The sequence below is a fragment of the Pleurodeles waltl genome, chromosome 9 (genome assembly GCF_031143425.1).
Source record: "Pleurodeles waltl isolate 20211129_DDA chromosome 9, aPleWal1.hap1.20221129, whole genome shotgun sequence".
NCBI lineage: Eukaryota > Metazoa > Chordata > Amphibia > Caudata > Salamandridae > Pleurodeles > Pleurodeles waltl.
In genome coordinates this window covers 415,969,617-415,982,465 of record NC_090448.1, presented here as the reverse complement: position 1 = coordinate 415,982,465, position 12,849 = coordinate 415,969,617, and the positions used below count along the sequence as shown (strand labels likewise).

The following is a 12,849-nucleotide window of genomic DNA, read 5'->3' as shown; positions in this document are numbered from 1 at the left end:
GTGCAGATCTACCTGATTCATGTTAGTACATTCTATTGTGTTAGTTGCAATCATGTCAATGTTTTGGTGGGAAAGGTGATTGATTCATGTGGGTGCACTCTGACTCCTGATAGGGTATGTTCTATAATCAATCTAGTTCTCTACTCTTTCGGTGGATGCATGTCAGTGGTTTGGTTGGGTACATGTTCCATAAAAGTTGGAATTGCCTAATGCTAAGGTGGAAATACTGTCCAGAAACGGTCATTGTAAACCCAGTGCCAAGTAACGCTGGGTCAGCCCCTAGGAGACTGGCTACGACCTCTACCTATCTATGGTAAAGAACATTTCAGAGCCGTTATTGGTGTCTTCTGTGGCTCCTGATCTTTCACCCTTCCATGGTGAAGGGCGGAGAGGGGGGGCAGTCAAGAAAATAACCATGGTAGGCTGCTTCTTTGGTTCACTCCCTAGCTGCCAGACAATCTACAGCACTGACTTCAGATAAGGCATCTCTGTCCTTAGACCATTGTGTAGAACAGATTGTCTCACAGACTTAGCACAAATGCATATTTTTAAGCGGTGCTATCATCAGAAATGGGGGACCCTGCTTCAAACCCCTTTCAGTTCACACTATAACCCTTGTGGGGCGTGTAGTATATGTGGCCTTCTGAAGGTTATACGAGCCAGTATACTTTGTATTTATTTATTTAAACAATTAAGAGGACCCAAAGTCGAAGGGTCGTTTTATGAAAACAAATTAACAAAATTTAGTACATCTTTAAATATAAGTAATGAAAAAAGAAACATATACAATCTCAAAGAAAATATAAAAACATGGAATTATCAATTCAATAAAAATTACAGGACGATCAGCAGGTAATCCTGATCTGATACCTGCAGAAGGAAGCTTCAAATTCAAAAGCACTTTGGGCTAGCTGTACAAGCATTTTTGCTGTTGCAAACGGCCCATTTGCATAATTGGAATGTTTGCAAGCGCAAAAATGCCTTTTGTAACATACAAACTTCAAATTGTGATTTCCTAACTTGTTACCGAATCGTAATTTGGGTTTGCTAACACAAACAGAATCGCTATTTGAAAGGGACTTGTTCAGGGCGTCTCTTCCAAATAGGGAATCTGAATGGTAAGTAACAATGATATGTGACCAAAATGCGGTCTTGAAACATTCGTACTTTACCAACAACTGAAAGTTGGTGTTAACCCATTCGCAAATTATCCTTGGGACTTCTTTCCTTTTGAGAATGGTTAATAAATAAAAATGAGACATTTCATTTTTATTTTTAAACGTATCCCTTTATCCTTTAAGGAAAATGGACTGCTTTTAGTATATATATATATATATATATATATATATATATATATATATATATATATTGCTTTATTTAAAAGTAATCACAAATATGGTGGGCTGCTGACCCTGGCAGGCCACCAAGCACCATGATTTTGATGGCAGCGAATCCTAGTGGGTCACAAATTGCGAACTACCTCAATAATATTCATGAGGCAGGCCTATTTTCGACCCACTAGGTATCACTGTTTTGGAAATCAGGGCTTGATAAACCTTTTGTACACTAGTAATAGTGATTACTATATAATGGTTTGCAAAAAAACGCTATTTGGTAATTGCTATTACTACTGTTCGTACATCTAGCCCTTAGATGCGAGGTGGTCGCAAACAGTCCTCCTTCAGGTGCTGTTGTGTATGTTCTTTAGTTCAGTGGCTACCAGATATTTATTATTTATTATCTGGAAGAGTCAATAATTTAAAAACTGTTGTTCAGTGAATTTAGTACTCACGCCAATTTGTACCACAGAGATGATCTTATGATTAAACAAATTAGTCTCTCTGTATCCCTTAATTAAGTACCCGCTTCTAATTAAAATGCAAATGCAAAAATGTCAAAGACGAGAAAAGGGACTTTCCACAAGAGCTTTTATCACGGCGCAGAGAAGGCCCTTTGCGAGTATTTGCTTAATTACATTAGTTCATTAAACATTGAAGAAAAGAGCCCCCAGGTTGGCCCATAGCACGATCTTCCCACAGCCAGCGTAGTTTGAGAGCAGAAAATGCAAGTTTCCTGTATTCAGTTCAAGTCATAAAAAGAAGGCTGCCAATTATTGCGAACTGTGCCAACTAGGGGGTGGTTGATTGTTTCCCGCGTGATTTACTCTGCCTGGGCTGACATCTTTGCGGAGGTACCAACCATCTCTTCATGATATTCCCACACAGTCCTTAATTTTTGCCAGGGCTGGCAGTTGCAGGTGGTGGGCTCCAGCACTCATTTTCGGTGACCAAGATTTATTTTTCATCATCACAGCAAGATAAAGGCAGGGAAAGAAATAGTAAAAAGTGACCAAGGAAAAAGCTGGGATGGGAAAAAGCACTAAGAGTGAGATAAAAAGATAGTGCGTCTAGGGTTGTGGAAGAAAGAGGCATGAGGTAGAATCGCGATGAGGCAGTCTCGGCATTTGGTAACACTGCCTTTGGAAGTATCTACAGCGAGTTGATCAGAAAAACTTAGGCCCATATTTATACTTTTTTTGCACCATATTTGCATCTTTTTCTGACGCAAAAGTGGCGCAAGCTTACAAAATACAATTATATTTTGTACGTTTGCACCGCTTTTGCATCAAAAAGTGACACAAATGCGGCACACAAAAAGTATAAATATGGGCTTTAGCGCCCCTGCACTATAATTTTTACAAATGAAATATTCTCCAAGTGGTAGATGTTTTTACAGGTGTTTGGTAGTGGGTATATCCTGATTTCTGTTATCTTCAGGTGTACGACTGGACCGTGTCCGTGGAGGCCGACAAAAGTACCGGAGGCCATTGGATTTGGACAACTCAGGCACCTGCTCCTTCCTGAGCGCCCACCACACCCTGCCAGTAAAAAAGCCAAGTAAGTGAAGCTGTAATGGAGGATGGGTGACATCACATGCATTAATGTGGGTTGTATGATGGAACCACGCATACAGCAACCACACATGCCTGAACAACGCGGTCAGAACAATGACTGCGTTGTTTCCACGCATGCCTTTACCATGCATGCCTCTACAGCGATTTTTCATTTAAAGGCATGCCTAGTAAAGGCATGTGTGGAAACGGCATGCATGGTTGTTCGTATGCCACCACCAACCTAAAAACAGAAGTATTCTGACACCATCACCCTTAAAAACTACCCCGATATCCCCACCCACCTTGAGCCCTAAAACCGACCCCACCCCAAAAATAAAACAACCCAACCCCTAAAAACAAAATTACCCTGACCCCCCGCCCCACCCCTAAAAACCTGCCCTGCCTACCCTGAATACAAAATTAACCCAACCCCGCCCCTAAAAACCCAACCCCCACCCGCCCTAAATTAAAAATTACCCTGACCCCCAACCCTACAAACCCGCCCCCTACCTAAATACAAAATTACCCCGACCCCCACCCCTAATAACCCGCCCCCACCCACCCTAAATACAAAATTACCCCAACCCCCACCCCTAAAAACCCGACCCCCACCTGCCCTGAATACAAAATTACCCCAACCACCCACCCCACCCCTAAAAACCTGACCCCCTCACCTGCCCTGAATACAAAATTACCCCAACCACCCACCCCACCCCTAAATACCCGACCCCCTCACCTGCCCTGAATACAAAATTACCCCGACCCCCTCCCCTAAAAACCCACCCTCGCCCTAAATACAAAATTACCCTGACCCCCCTCCACTCCCACCACTAATAACCCACCCGTCCTAAATAAAAAATTACCCCGCCCCTAAAAACCCGACCTCCACCTGCCCTAAATACAAAAGTACCCTAACCCCACCCGTAAAAACTCACCCCACCCACTCTAAAAACATAATTACCTTAACCCCCAACACAAAATTACCCTGACCCCCACCCCGCACCTAAAAACCCAGCCCCCCACCCGCCCTAAATACAAAATTACCCCGACCCCCACCCCTAAAAACCCGACCCCCCCACCCACCCTAAATACAAAATTACCTGACCCCACCCCTAAAAACAAAATAACCCGACCCCGCACTAAAAACCATAGTACCGACCCCCTAACCCCGCCCCTTAAAAAAAATACAATAACTTAACCACCTCAACCCCTTCACCCCTGCCCCCACAGCTAAAAACTACCCCCAACCCTGCCCCAGCCCCACTTACCTGACCGCGTCCTCTCCTGATGGATCTTCCTTTTTCTCTGCCTTAACCACACCTGTGCGTTGTTCAGCACATGCGTGGTTAAGGCAGAGAAAAAGGCCGGCGCTGTTCAGGCAAGTGTCATTCCGCTTGCGTGAACAACACAGGCTTGGTTCCGGACGCATTGTTCCGGATCTTTCCCATTAATGTGTGTTTAACCTTCAATTCAAAATGGCGTTATCGTTGGTCTTCAATAGAGAGCCTTAACTCGGACATGTTTCATTGTGCAGACATCAGTAGTGTAGCAGGGATGTTTTAGGCCCTGGTGCAAACAAGGAAAATTGCCCCTTTTTCTGCTAGTGGGGAAGTAAAATGCAGCAAATATAACACTTTAAAGGGCCCCTTATGGCTCAGGGCCTCAGTGCCACTGCACCTGCTGCATCAATGGAAGTTAGACCCTTGGAACACATGTGACGAATACTTTTAAAAAAACCTTCATTCTTAAATTCACATGCAAACGTGCTCGTCTTCTTTCCAGTGGCCTACGCAAAATTGTACTAACGCCAGTGAAATTTGCTGTTGTGTATTTCACATAATTTGATTTTGCATAATGACATCCTGTGGGATACAGGATTGCACAAGAAATGCCATATTGGAACAGCAAAACCACACCAGTCAAACATGTTCTGCTCTAAGCAGTCTGAGGCCGGGTCCTTGAGTGACTTTTGTACTTGAGGTAGGCACTCACATATAATCGTCACTTTAGATACTGATGAATCGCGTTTTGTACATTGTTATACATTTCTGTGAAACTGTGCAGAATTTCAACAAAAAAAAACTGCCATGTGAGTCCTTCGGGGAAGTGTGGATCCCACCGATGCTCTGGTAATGCAGGAAAGTGTGTGTGTGTGTGTGTGGTGTGTGTGCATGTGCGTGGGTGTGTCTCAGTGATACTTAGCTACCCCTATAATAGTGTTAGTGCCGAGGCTCGCTCTGTTGACAAACAGCCAGAGAGCAGTGTCAGAGAAGAACTGCTACCTGTTAAAGGACACATTTTGTTTTGTAGTCCCCGGTAACATACCTAAAAACTCCACCCACCTACACAGTTACTAATACTAGAGGGACAATTGCCACGGATTGAAGTTGGAACCCTGCGTTTTCCCTTAGAAATGAGGAATTACCTATGGAATTCCACATTCACTTCATTATACATTGGGCTGTATACATTCAAATTACGAAAACAGCTAAATTCTATAGAAGAAAATAGAACACAGAGAATACCAACATTTTAAAATCTAATTCTACAAAATCTTTTAATAGATTGGCACACAGATAAGCTTTCAATTATTTCCCAAAGTGCGGGAAAAGGAGCCTTTCAATAATTTCCAGTGATAGGAAAAAGAGCCAACAGGAATTCCAGCTTGCGGTATAAAAGTAGAAATAAGCCTTACTGGTAAAAATGTCGGGGGGGGGGAAAGTTGTAAAAAGAATTTAAAAAATCAAAAAGTCTTCAAAGTATATGCATTTTACTACATTACTAAATGGTTGCTAATGCAGAAGGAGCAATAGGCTAACAAATAAAAGGTACCTGTTCACAATGATAACTTTACATGTGAGTAAGCCTACATGTGCAAAGTAACACATTTTACAGTAACTTTATTACTTTTGGTCATTCACCATTTCCAATTGTAAAGTTACTCAGAAGTGTAGACTTACATGTTCACATCCCACTGTATCAGTCGGTGGACTAAGTAGAAACCTCAAATACCACCGTGAAGTTACTTCTATTAGTGACTTTAGAAAAACGTATTTTACATTTTTATATTCCGCACACTCAGGAGAGACCTCCGTATTCAGTGCAGGGATCTCCCTGTGGTAAAGTTTAGGGAAAATTATAAAAGCGTATTAAAGTTTTTCAGAAATACATTTTTTTGTATGTTGAATGTTATGGGTGGTTGTCTGTCCGTTTCTAACCCCCTCACTATCCCTACCTTAACCTGTTCTCACCCCTCCCAAAACGTTTCCCATTTTGTTGTGGATATTCCCTTTTTTCCAGCCACTCCCAACATCACTCCCACATTTACTTCTAAAACATATACTTATTTGTGTGAAGGTCTCCAAACATACAAAATAGTGGAAGTGGGGGCAAAGACAACGCATCTGAATAGCATTTAGTAATATGTTATTAGTACTACCGTTGTACTACTAGACATACTACGATATGCGGTTTTGTATAGGCCCCTATGTGGGTCGAGATTGTGTCCTCACCCCCATCTCATTCTATCATTCCCCCAACCCCTCTGGCATCTCCCCATCCCAGGGTTTACAAGTTTTCAGCAGTGCCATTTTGAAAGCAGTTATATTTCCACTGTATAGTGACTCAGTACGAGTTCAGTGACAACCTTTTCTGCAAGGGAAGGCCTTTAATGGTGAATCTTCCTTAATGACAAGATTTTTGAGACCGTCAGAGCTGAAGTGAGGGAGCAGATAAGCTTTTTAGACAGAGAGAGGCAGGAGTGCCAGCACAGTTAAGAAACAGGTCTACGTTAGTGAAAAAAGGAGTAAAGCTCCTATAATTTAGCAGATTTAGAGACAGCCCCAGCATCAGGGACAGAGAAAGAAACTTCATTAAACAGCTTCTAAATGAGCGCAGCCTAAAGACAGGCCCCCTGCTGGAGAGAATGGAAGAATAAAAGCCGCCTCTTAACGAGAAACAGCCTAAATATAGTGCCCTTGTGACTTTTGTTGGAGAGACATCCATAAATAGTCCCTAAGAGAGCACAGCCTATAAACAGTCCAGGAGACAGAGGGAACATATCCAGAATCATCCTTCTGTAGAATGAGCAATGGGGAAGTCAGAGACAGCATCTACTTAAGCAGAGAGATACGCCACCTAGAGCGTCTCACATCATAAAGACAGAGAGAGAGAGGGAGAGAGAAAGGAGAGAGGTGTGATGGAGGGAGCGAGAGAGTGATCTAGTGAAAGTACAGGGAACATAAAATATTTCTAGAAGCATGTGCTAAACTTTGATTTGTGTTTTCTTCTCAGTCAACAAAGTGGTGTCCCATCTGCTACTGGTGGAACCTGGGAAGATCTACGCAACTTCAGACCCTGGAGTGCCAGAGAACGACGTACGGACACTGACCACTGTTTGTGAGCTCATCAACCGTGAGCTGCTGCTCATCATTGGCTGGGCCAAGCACATCCCAGGTATGGTGACATGCTTTAACCAAAGTCAAAACACAGCGTTGGACTGCCTTGTTGGGCAGTTTGACATTGCCAGATGGGCCAACTTGAAAGAGTCAGTGTGTGGGCTTTTTTTGTAAACCCTGGGCCATGACAGGACCAATACAATAGTCTACAGATTGCTCTTTTAAACTGACCCTTCTCAGTGCCAGCCTGCCACCAGGCCAGTCCAGCACTGGCAACATGTATCTGTAAAGCTCTAAACGCAAAAATGTAAGTGAAGTCTGGGGTTTAAGATAGTGCTCTCTTAAGGTGGTTGGAGAATGAACACCTTTTGATGAGTGCTATAGGTTTGAAAAGCTGGTAACCCCATTTATGTCTGGAAAGACATTTTGTTTGTCTGGTGGGTTAATAGAACCAGAATAAGGGTGGCACCTGCTTAATGTAGTTTTGTTGATAAGTATACAACACCATGACTGCTAGCAAGAGAACACCAAGTGAATGCAACTGGAATGAATGGTAAATGTCAGGGGAAGCTGTTGCACCTTGTAAAACAATAAGCCTACATCCATGTCAGGTATATTCCTCTGGTGCTTTAACGAAACCAGCAGTGAGCACTGTGGTGCATTCTCCTTCCATCGAAAGCTCTCCTTAAACACCCACACAAAAAACACAGCCAAACCCTCCACATTGGGCTTGTGGTTACACTGTCTAATGGTGCCAGGACAGGTAAAAGTGGTCCATATCTTTCCTAAACTATTCATGTATGTGCTCCTGTTAATCAGGGATGAAGTAAAATGTGGGCTAAAAGTAAACTGATTTTGATATATTATTACAGTTTTTGCTAATAGTAATGGAGCGAATTTAATTTTGTTTCAAACTATGGGCCTGATTTAGAGTATGGTGGATGGGGTTACTCCGTCACAAACATGACGGATATCCCATCCCCCGTATTACAATTCCACTATACCCTACGGACATCATAATATGGCGGACGGAATATACGTCACGTTTGTGACGGTTTAACCCATTTGCCAAACTCTATATCAGGCCCTTAGTCCCATATTTCACCTTTGTAAAGTGGATCAACATTTATTTTCTCTGTTCCTTTATGCCATAATTTATTCTTTTATAGAGCAGCTACCTAATAGTTCCTAGGTATTGAAGAACCTCCTTATCCAGGAAAGAGAGCATTGACAATCTAGTTTGTGCAAAAAAGGTGTCCTAAGCACCTTTCTAAATATAAGAAACTGTTTGGTCTGCCTCAGAGGCAACTCCTTGTGGTCTACGAAGGTAGGGAGCTATCAAGCTTGGTGGCTCAGTGACTTATACATCCATCCAAGGAATCGGTGTTTGACATCATGGTCACAGGCTCAAATCCCTGTGGGATCACTCAGCTTTCCATCCTTCTGCAATCAATAGAATGAGTACCATTGAGTTAGGGTACAATGAACATCAGTTATTCAACGAAAAGATGCCCCAATTGGTGAATGTGTGCTTTACAATTACATGTGTTATGTAAAGGGTTTAATGTAACATCATAGCCTAGCATATGTGGCTACGGCTCAGCCTTCTGGAATACTGATATGCCAGTTGAGTGCTGTGAGTGGTCAGTGTGTAATGCTGGGCATGTCTCCTGTGTCTGTGTGGGAGAGATCACGTGCGACGAGGCAGAGCGGTTACCCAGCTCCTGGTGGGCCGACATCCTATTTAAACCTGTAACCAGCCTCAGTAAAGAAGCTCTTGCATGCACTACAGACTCCGCCCCCATAATGAGTAATTACATTTACCTTGTGGATTCCAGTGAGCAGTCCAGCTTCTGAGACCCTTGTCACAATCTCAGTTCAAGCAGAATCTACTGGATCTAAGCTGTTTTGTTTGTGGTTTTTGCCCAGTGATCAAAGGAAGTGTGGTTCTTGGTAATGGCATCTGAAAATATAGACTGCAAAAATACTGACTGCCAATCGAGCTACCAAATATTAATATCACCTAAATCCACTACTAAGCACTTGCTCCCCAATAAGCATATTGGCCCAGTACTCCAGTGACTTGGAAGTGAGTATGGGGGAAACAGAAGGTGATGTAATGTAATGTGTAACATAAGGTGGATTTGTGGAGTGCTGCTTCTCATCCCCAAGGGTATCCAGGCGCTAATGGGTGGAATCGTTGATTTTTTCTCAGCACTGGTAATTACCTGCAACTGCATTCAACTGCATTGTTATTTGCCTATTATGCCACTCGAGGCAGATGGTAGACATGTGACTATGGCTAGATTTAAGAACGTAAAACTATTTCTGAAGTTATATTTTTGACCTATGTTTTCCCCTTTTATGATTTTACCAATGTTTGTTTTCACCTAGATCTAGTAGTAGAGGTGTTGACAGGCATGCTGTGGACAGGAGGCTACCAAGAGCTGACAGTTTGTTGGTCACTCTGTGAGGCTTGTCCCAGTTCTGGCAGAGTTGGTCACTGTGGAGCTCTGCCCAGAGGGTGACATGGTGGCACCACCCGGCCAAATGATGACATTGAATTTGGGTCTGCTCGTGTCTGCCCTGGAGCCTACTAGTCCTGTAGAAAATTGCGATTTCTTTTTTAATGCCACGAAAGACGTGCAAAATGATGTGAAATTTCGCAAAAGTCACTGATGCATAGCACATGAAAATTACAATCAAGTTCAAATCTCGTGTTCAAACGTTTTTTGAGATACTCTCAGATGGGCCAATTCAAGTAGAAAATGTCTGCCGCAAGGCAGTCTGTGCTCGAACCTGCACCCCACAGTTAAGTTAAAAAAAAATAGAATTTTTGCAAAAGTGAAATTTGCTGTATTTTGCGAAATAAGCAAATTTCGCAAGCATAATCAACATTTGCAAAAGCCTAGTGCGGCATTCATTAAGGGCCAGATGTACGAAAGGATTTTACACATTCTGTGTCTATGGGAAAAAGCTTTCGTACATATGGCCCTAAGTCTCTGCAGGGAGCTGTCCATCGTCCCTCAGGGAGTTGTCACTGCATTTGTAGCTGTCCAGGTGCTGACCGGCAGTTTGTCCCCGCATGGAGCTTTCCATATGGTTACGCGATCGGAGCTGGACGAGTGAGGACAACGGTTTAGGTACCACCGGGATTTGTCAAGGTGCGGACGTTGTGCAGCCTATTAATGAATATTATAATTAAGTCCTTGCTGGGACTGCGCGGACAACGATCCAGGTGCTGACAGGAATTGAACCGCAGAAAGCTGTCTCCGTGGTGACGTAGATGGGCTCCCTCAGACAGGTGTCCAGCTCTACAGAGAGAGCTAACCACAGCAGGGAACGTCCAAGTACTGACGCAGAGAGAATGATGCGAACTACTGAAGCAAGGAAAGTACCCCCTTTAGGAACGGATCTTCATTTTCGCTTGTGCTGCCGGAATTCCGCATTTTACAAGTTTTTCGGTTGAACATTTCGTTTGTGCAAAGCAGGCGAAGTACCTGGGTGAAAAAAACGCCAAAAAAGGGAATAACAGAAGGGAATCGGCCAGAAGCCCATAATGTTCTCTATGCCGAGAGCCACTTGATTTATGCGGCTGGAGAGGGCCAGATTAAGCAGCAAAGTTGACTAAATTATGCAGCAAGAAAAGGCAAATTATGTGGTGTAATGCGGCAAAGGCAAATTATGTGGCGTGATGGGGGCACATTTTGTGGCAGTGCTATTTCAATATTGTCCGTTTTTTAGCCATGTTAACACAGCCTTAGGACGGTTTCACCTCGGTAGTACCACTTTAACACCCCAAAACAGCAGTAAGCTTTGGAAAGATGACCAGTCAACCTTTGCGAAGGTCCTTCCGCTGTGTGGCAAAACATGTTGCTGCTTTTTTACTAACTTTGAGCTAGAAATAACTTGTTTTTATTGTTAAAATCTGCGAAGTATGTCGCCGATTAAGGGTTATGTGGCAAATTCATTAAATCCATAACTATGCGAAAAACGCCACAGATTCGCATAATTCCAGTTGTCCAGTGCCTATGTCTCACAGACAGTCATAAAAAGGGACAGTACTTCCACAACACGGAATTGCCCATTCCCATGACTGTGTACTTCCTGGTACAGGAACATTGATTCTCCATTCTCGATTCCTTTGATATTTTCAAACCTTGGCCCGCATTTACAAACATTTTGAGCTGGGTTTGTGTCACAAAAGTGATGTAAACCTGCACATTTTTTAAAAATGTATGTTCAAGTGCAAAATGTGTTTTTCAGTGGAAAGTTGTCACAGTAATGCAAAGTTGCATTACTCTGTATTACTCTGCGTCAAGGGGGTGTTTCATGGATAGTACTTGGGCATTCTCATGCAATCTTCCATGGTTTTAAATACAACGCCCTGTCTTCTTACAATAGTAGACAGGGATTTGCACCAAAAAAAGGCTACTTTGAAGTAAGTGTTAAAAATGAGAAATGCATTTATTTCTCTAACTTCCCACTTTGCTTGTGTGTTGTGCTCTGTACAGCACACATTGGAAGTGGAAAAAGTTTTAAAGTTAGTCTAAGCTTAGTATATTGAACTGGAATAGTACCATTCCAGTAAAAAAGCTATACTAGAATTGACACAGACGCCTTTGCACTATGGTGCAAATGTGTGTGTGCGCGCTAGGCAGCCTGATTGTGCCATAGTGCCATATTTTAGCAGAGTTGGTGTTTCCTGCTCTCTCTCTCTCACACAACGCTGCTCAGTAACTATGGGTTCACCATTACGTTGTGAGACACATTTGTAAATCTGGGCCCAACTGTCTGCAGGAATATATATGCAGGTGCCTACGGGGTTGAGGTCTCTCCGTATTGTTCAACCATCTTGATTTTTACAGGTCCCAGCATGAACCTTAGTGCATTCCCCCCTCCGCCCCCCCCCCCCCCTTATTATTTGGGCAAAGGTGGGCCCTGCATGATTTTTTATTTTTTTTACAGGGATGAACACTTCATAAATCGGGCTGTTGTTCAACGCAACATAACTTTTGCAAGGGTGAAACTCGTATGATTTGCCAAGAGTTGGCCGTGCAGGGTGTTTAGATGAATGCACATGCACGACTTGGGCATCGGTGAGCCTTGAATGATTTAGACAGGAAACGATCAAACTGTTTTAGGGAGGAGAATGCGTCATGAGTTTAATGGCACTTGACCTTGTAGGACGTCGCTGGTACTATTTGTAGGTAGTGCCTTCCTCTACTCGCCACTCCCGTGCTTCGCTTCTCTCTACACCCGCTCTCTCCTCCCCACCTGTCCCTGCTGCCTCTTATCCCCTCTCCTCTCTTCTTCTCTCCCTTATTGTTTTAAAAGTTTATCTTTTACCTTCCTTCATACTCATACCCGCAACCCCCCATTTCATCCCTTTGATGTCCTCAGTCTTTCATCTTCATCTCTTGTTCTCATCTATTCTCTGTCCACCACTCATGTTTTCCATTTTTCCCGCGGCATCTACCACATTCTCCTCTGGGCACCTCTATTTAATTCCCTCTTTTTTGCATTCTCTACTCTTTCCTCCCCGCCTCGTCCTTTTTA

The 12,849-nt window shown here is 43.2% G+C and overlaps 1 protein-coding gene across 1 annotated transcript in view; it reads left to right on the top strand.

Annotated features, from left to right (window-relative positions):
• Positions 1-12,849, top strand: part of LOC138259451 (estrogen-related receptor gamma-like) — a 139,345-nt gene that overhangs the window by 91,526 nt on the left and 34,970 nt on the right. Inside the window, exons 4-5 of the mRNA XM_069207202.1 lie at positions 2,778-2,897; positions 7,187-7,348. Of these exons, the coding sequence (XP_069063303.1) occupies positions 2,778-2,897; positions 7,187-7,348 (282 nt within the window). The remainder of the gene's footprint in view (positions 1-2,777; positions 2,898-7,186; positions 7,349-12,849) is intronic.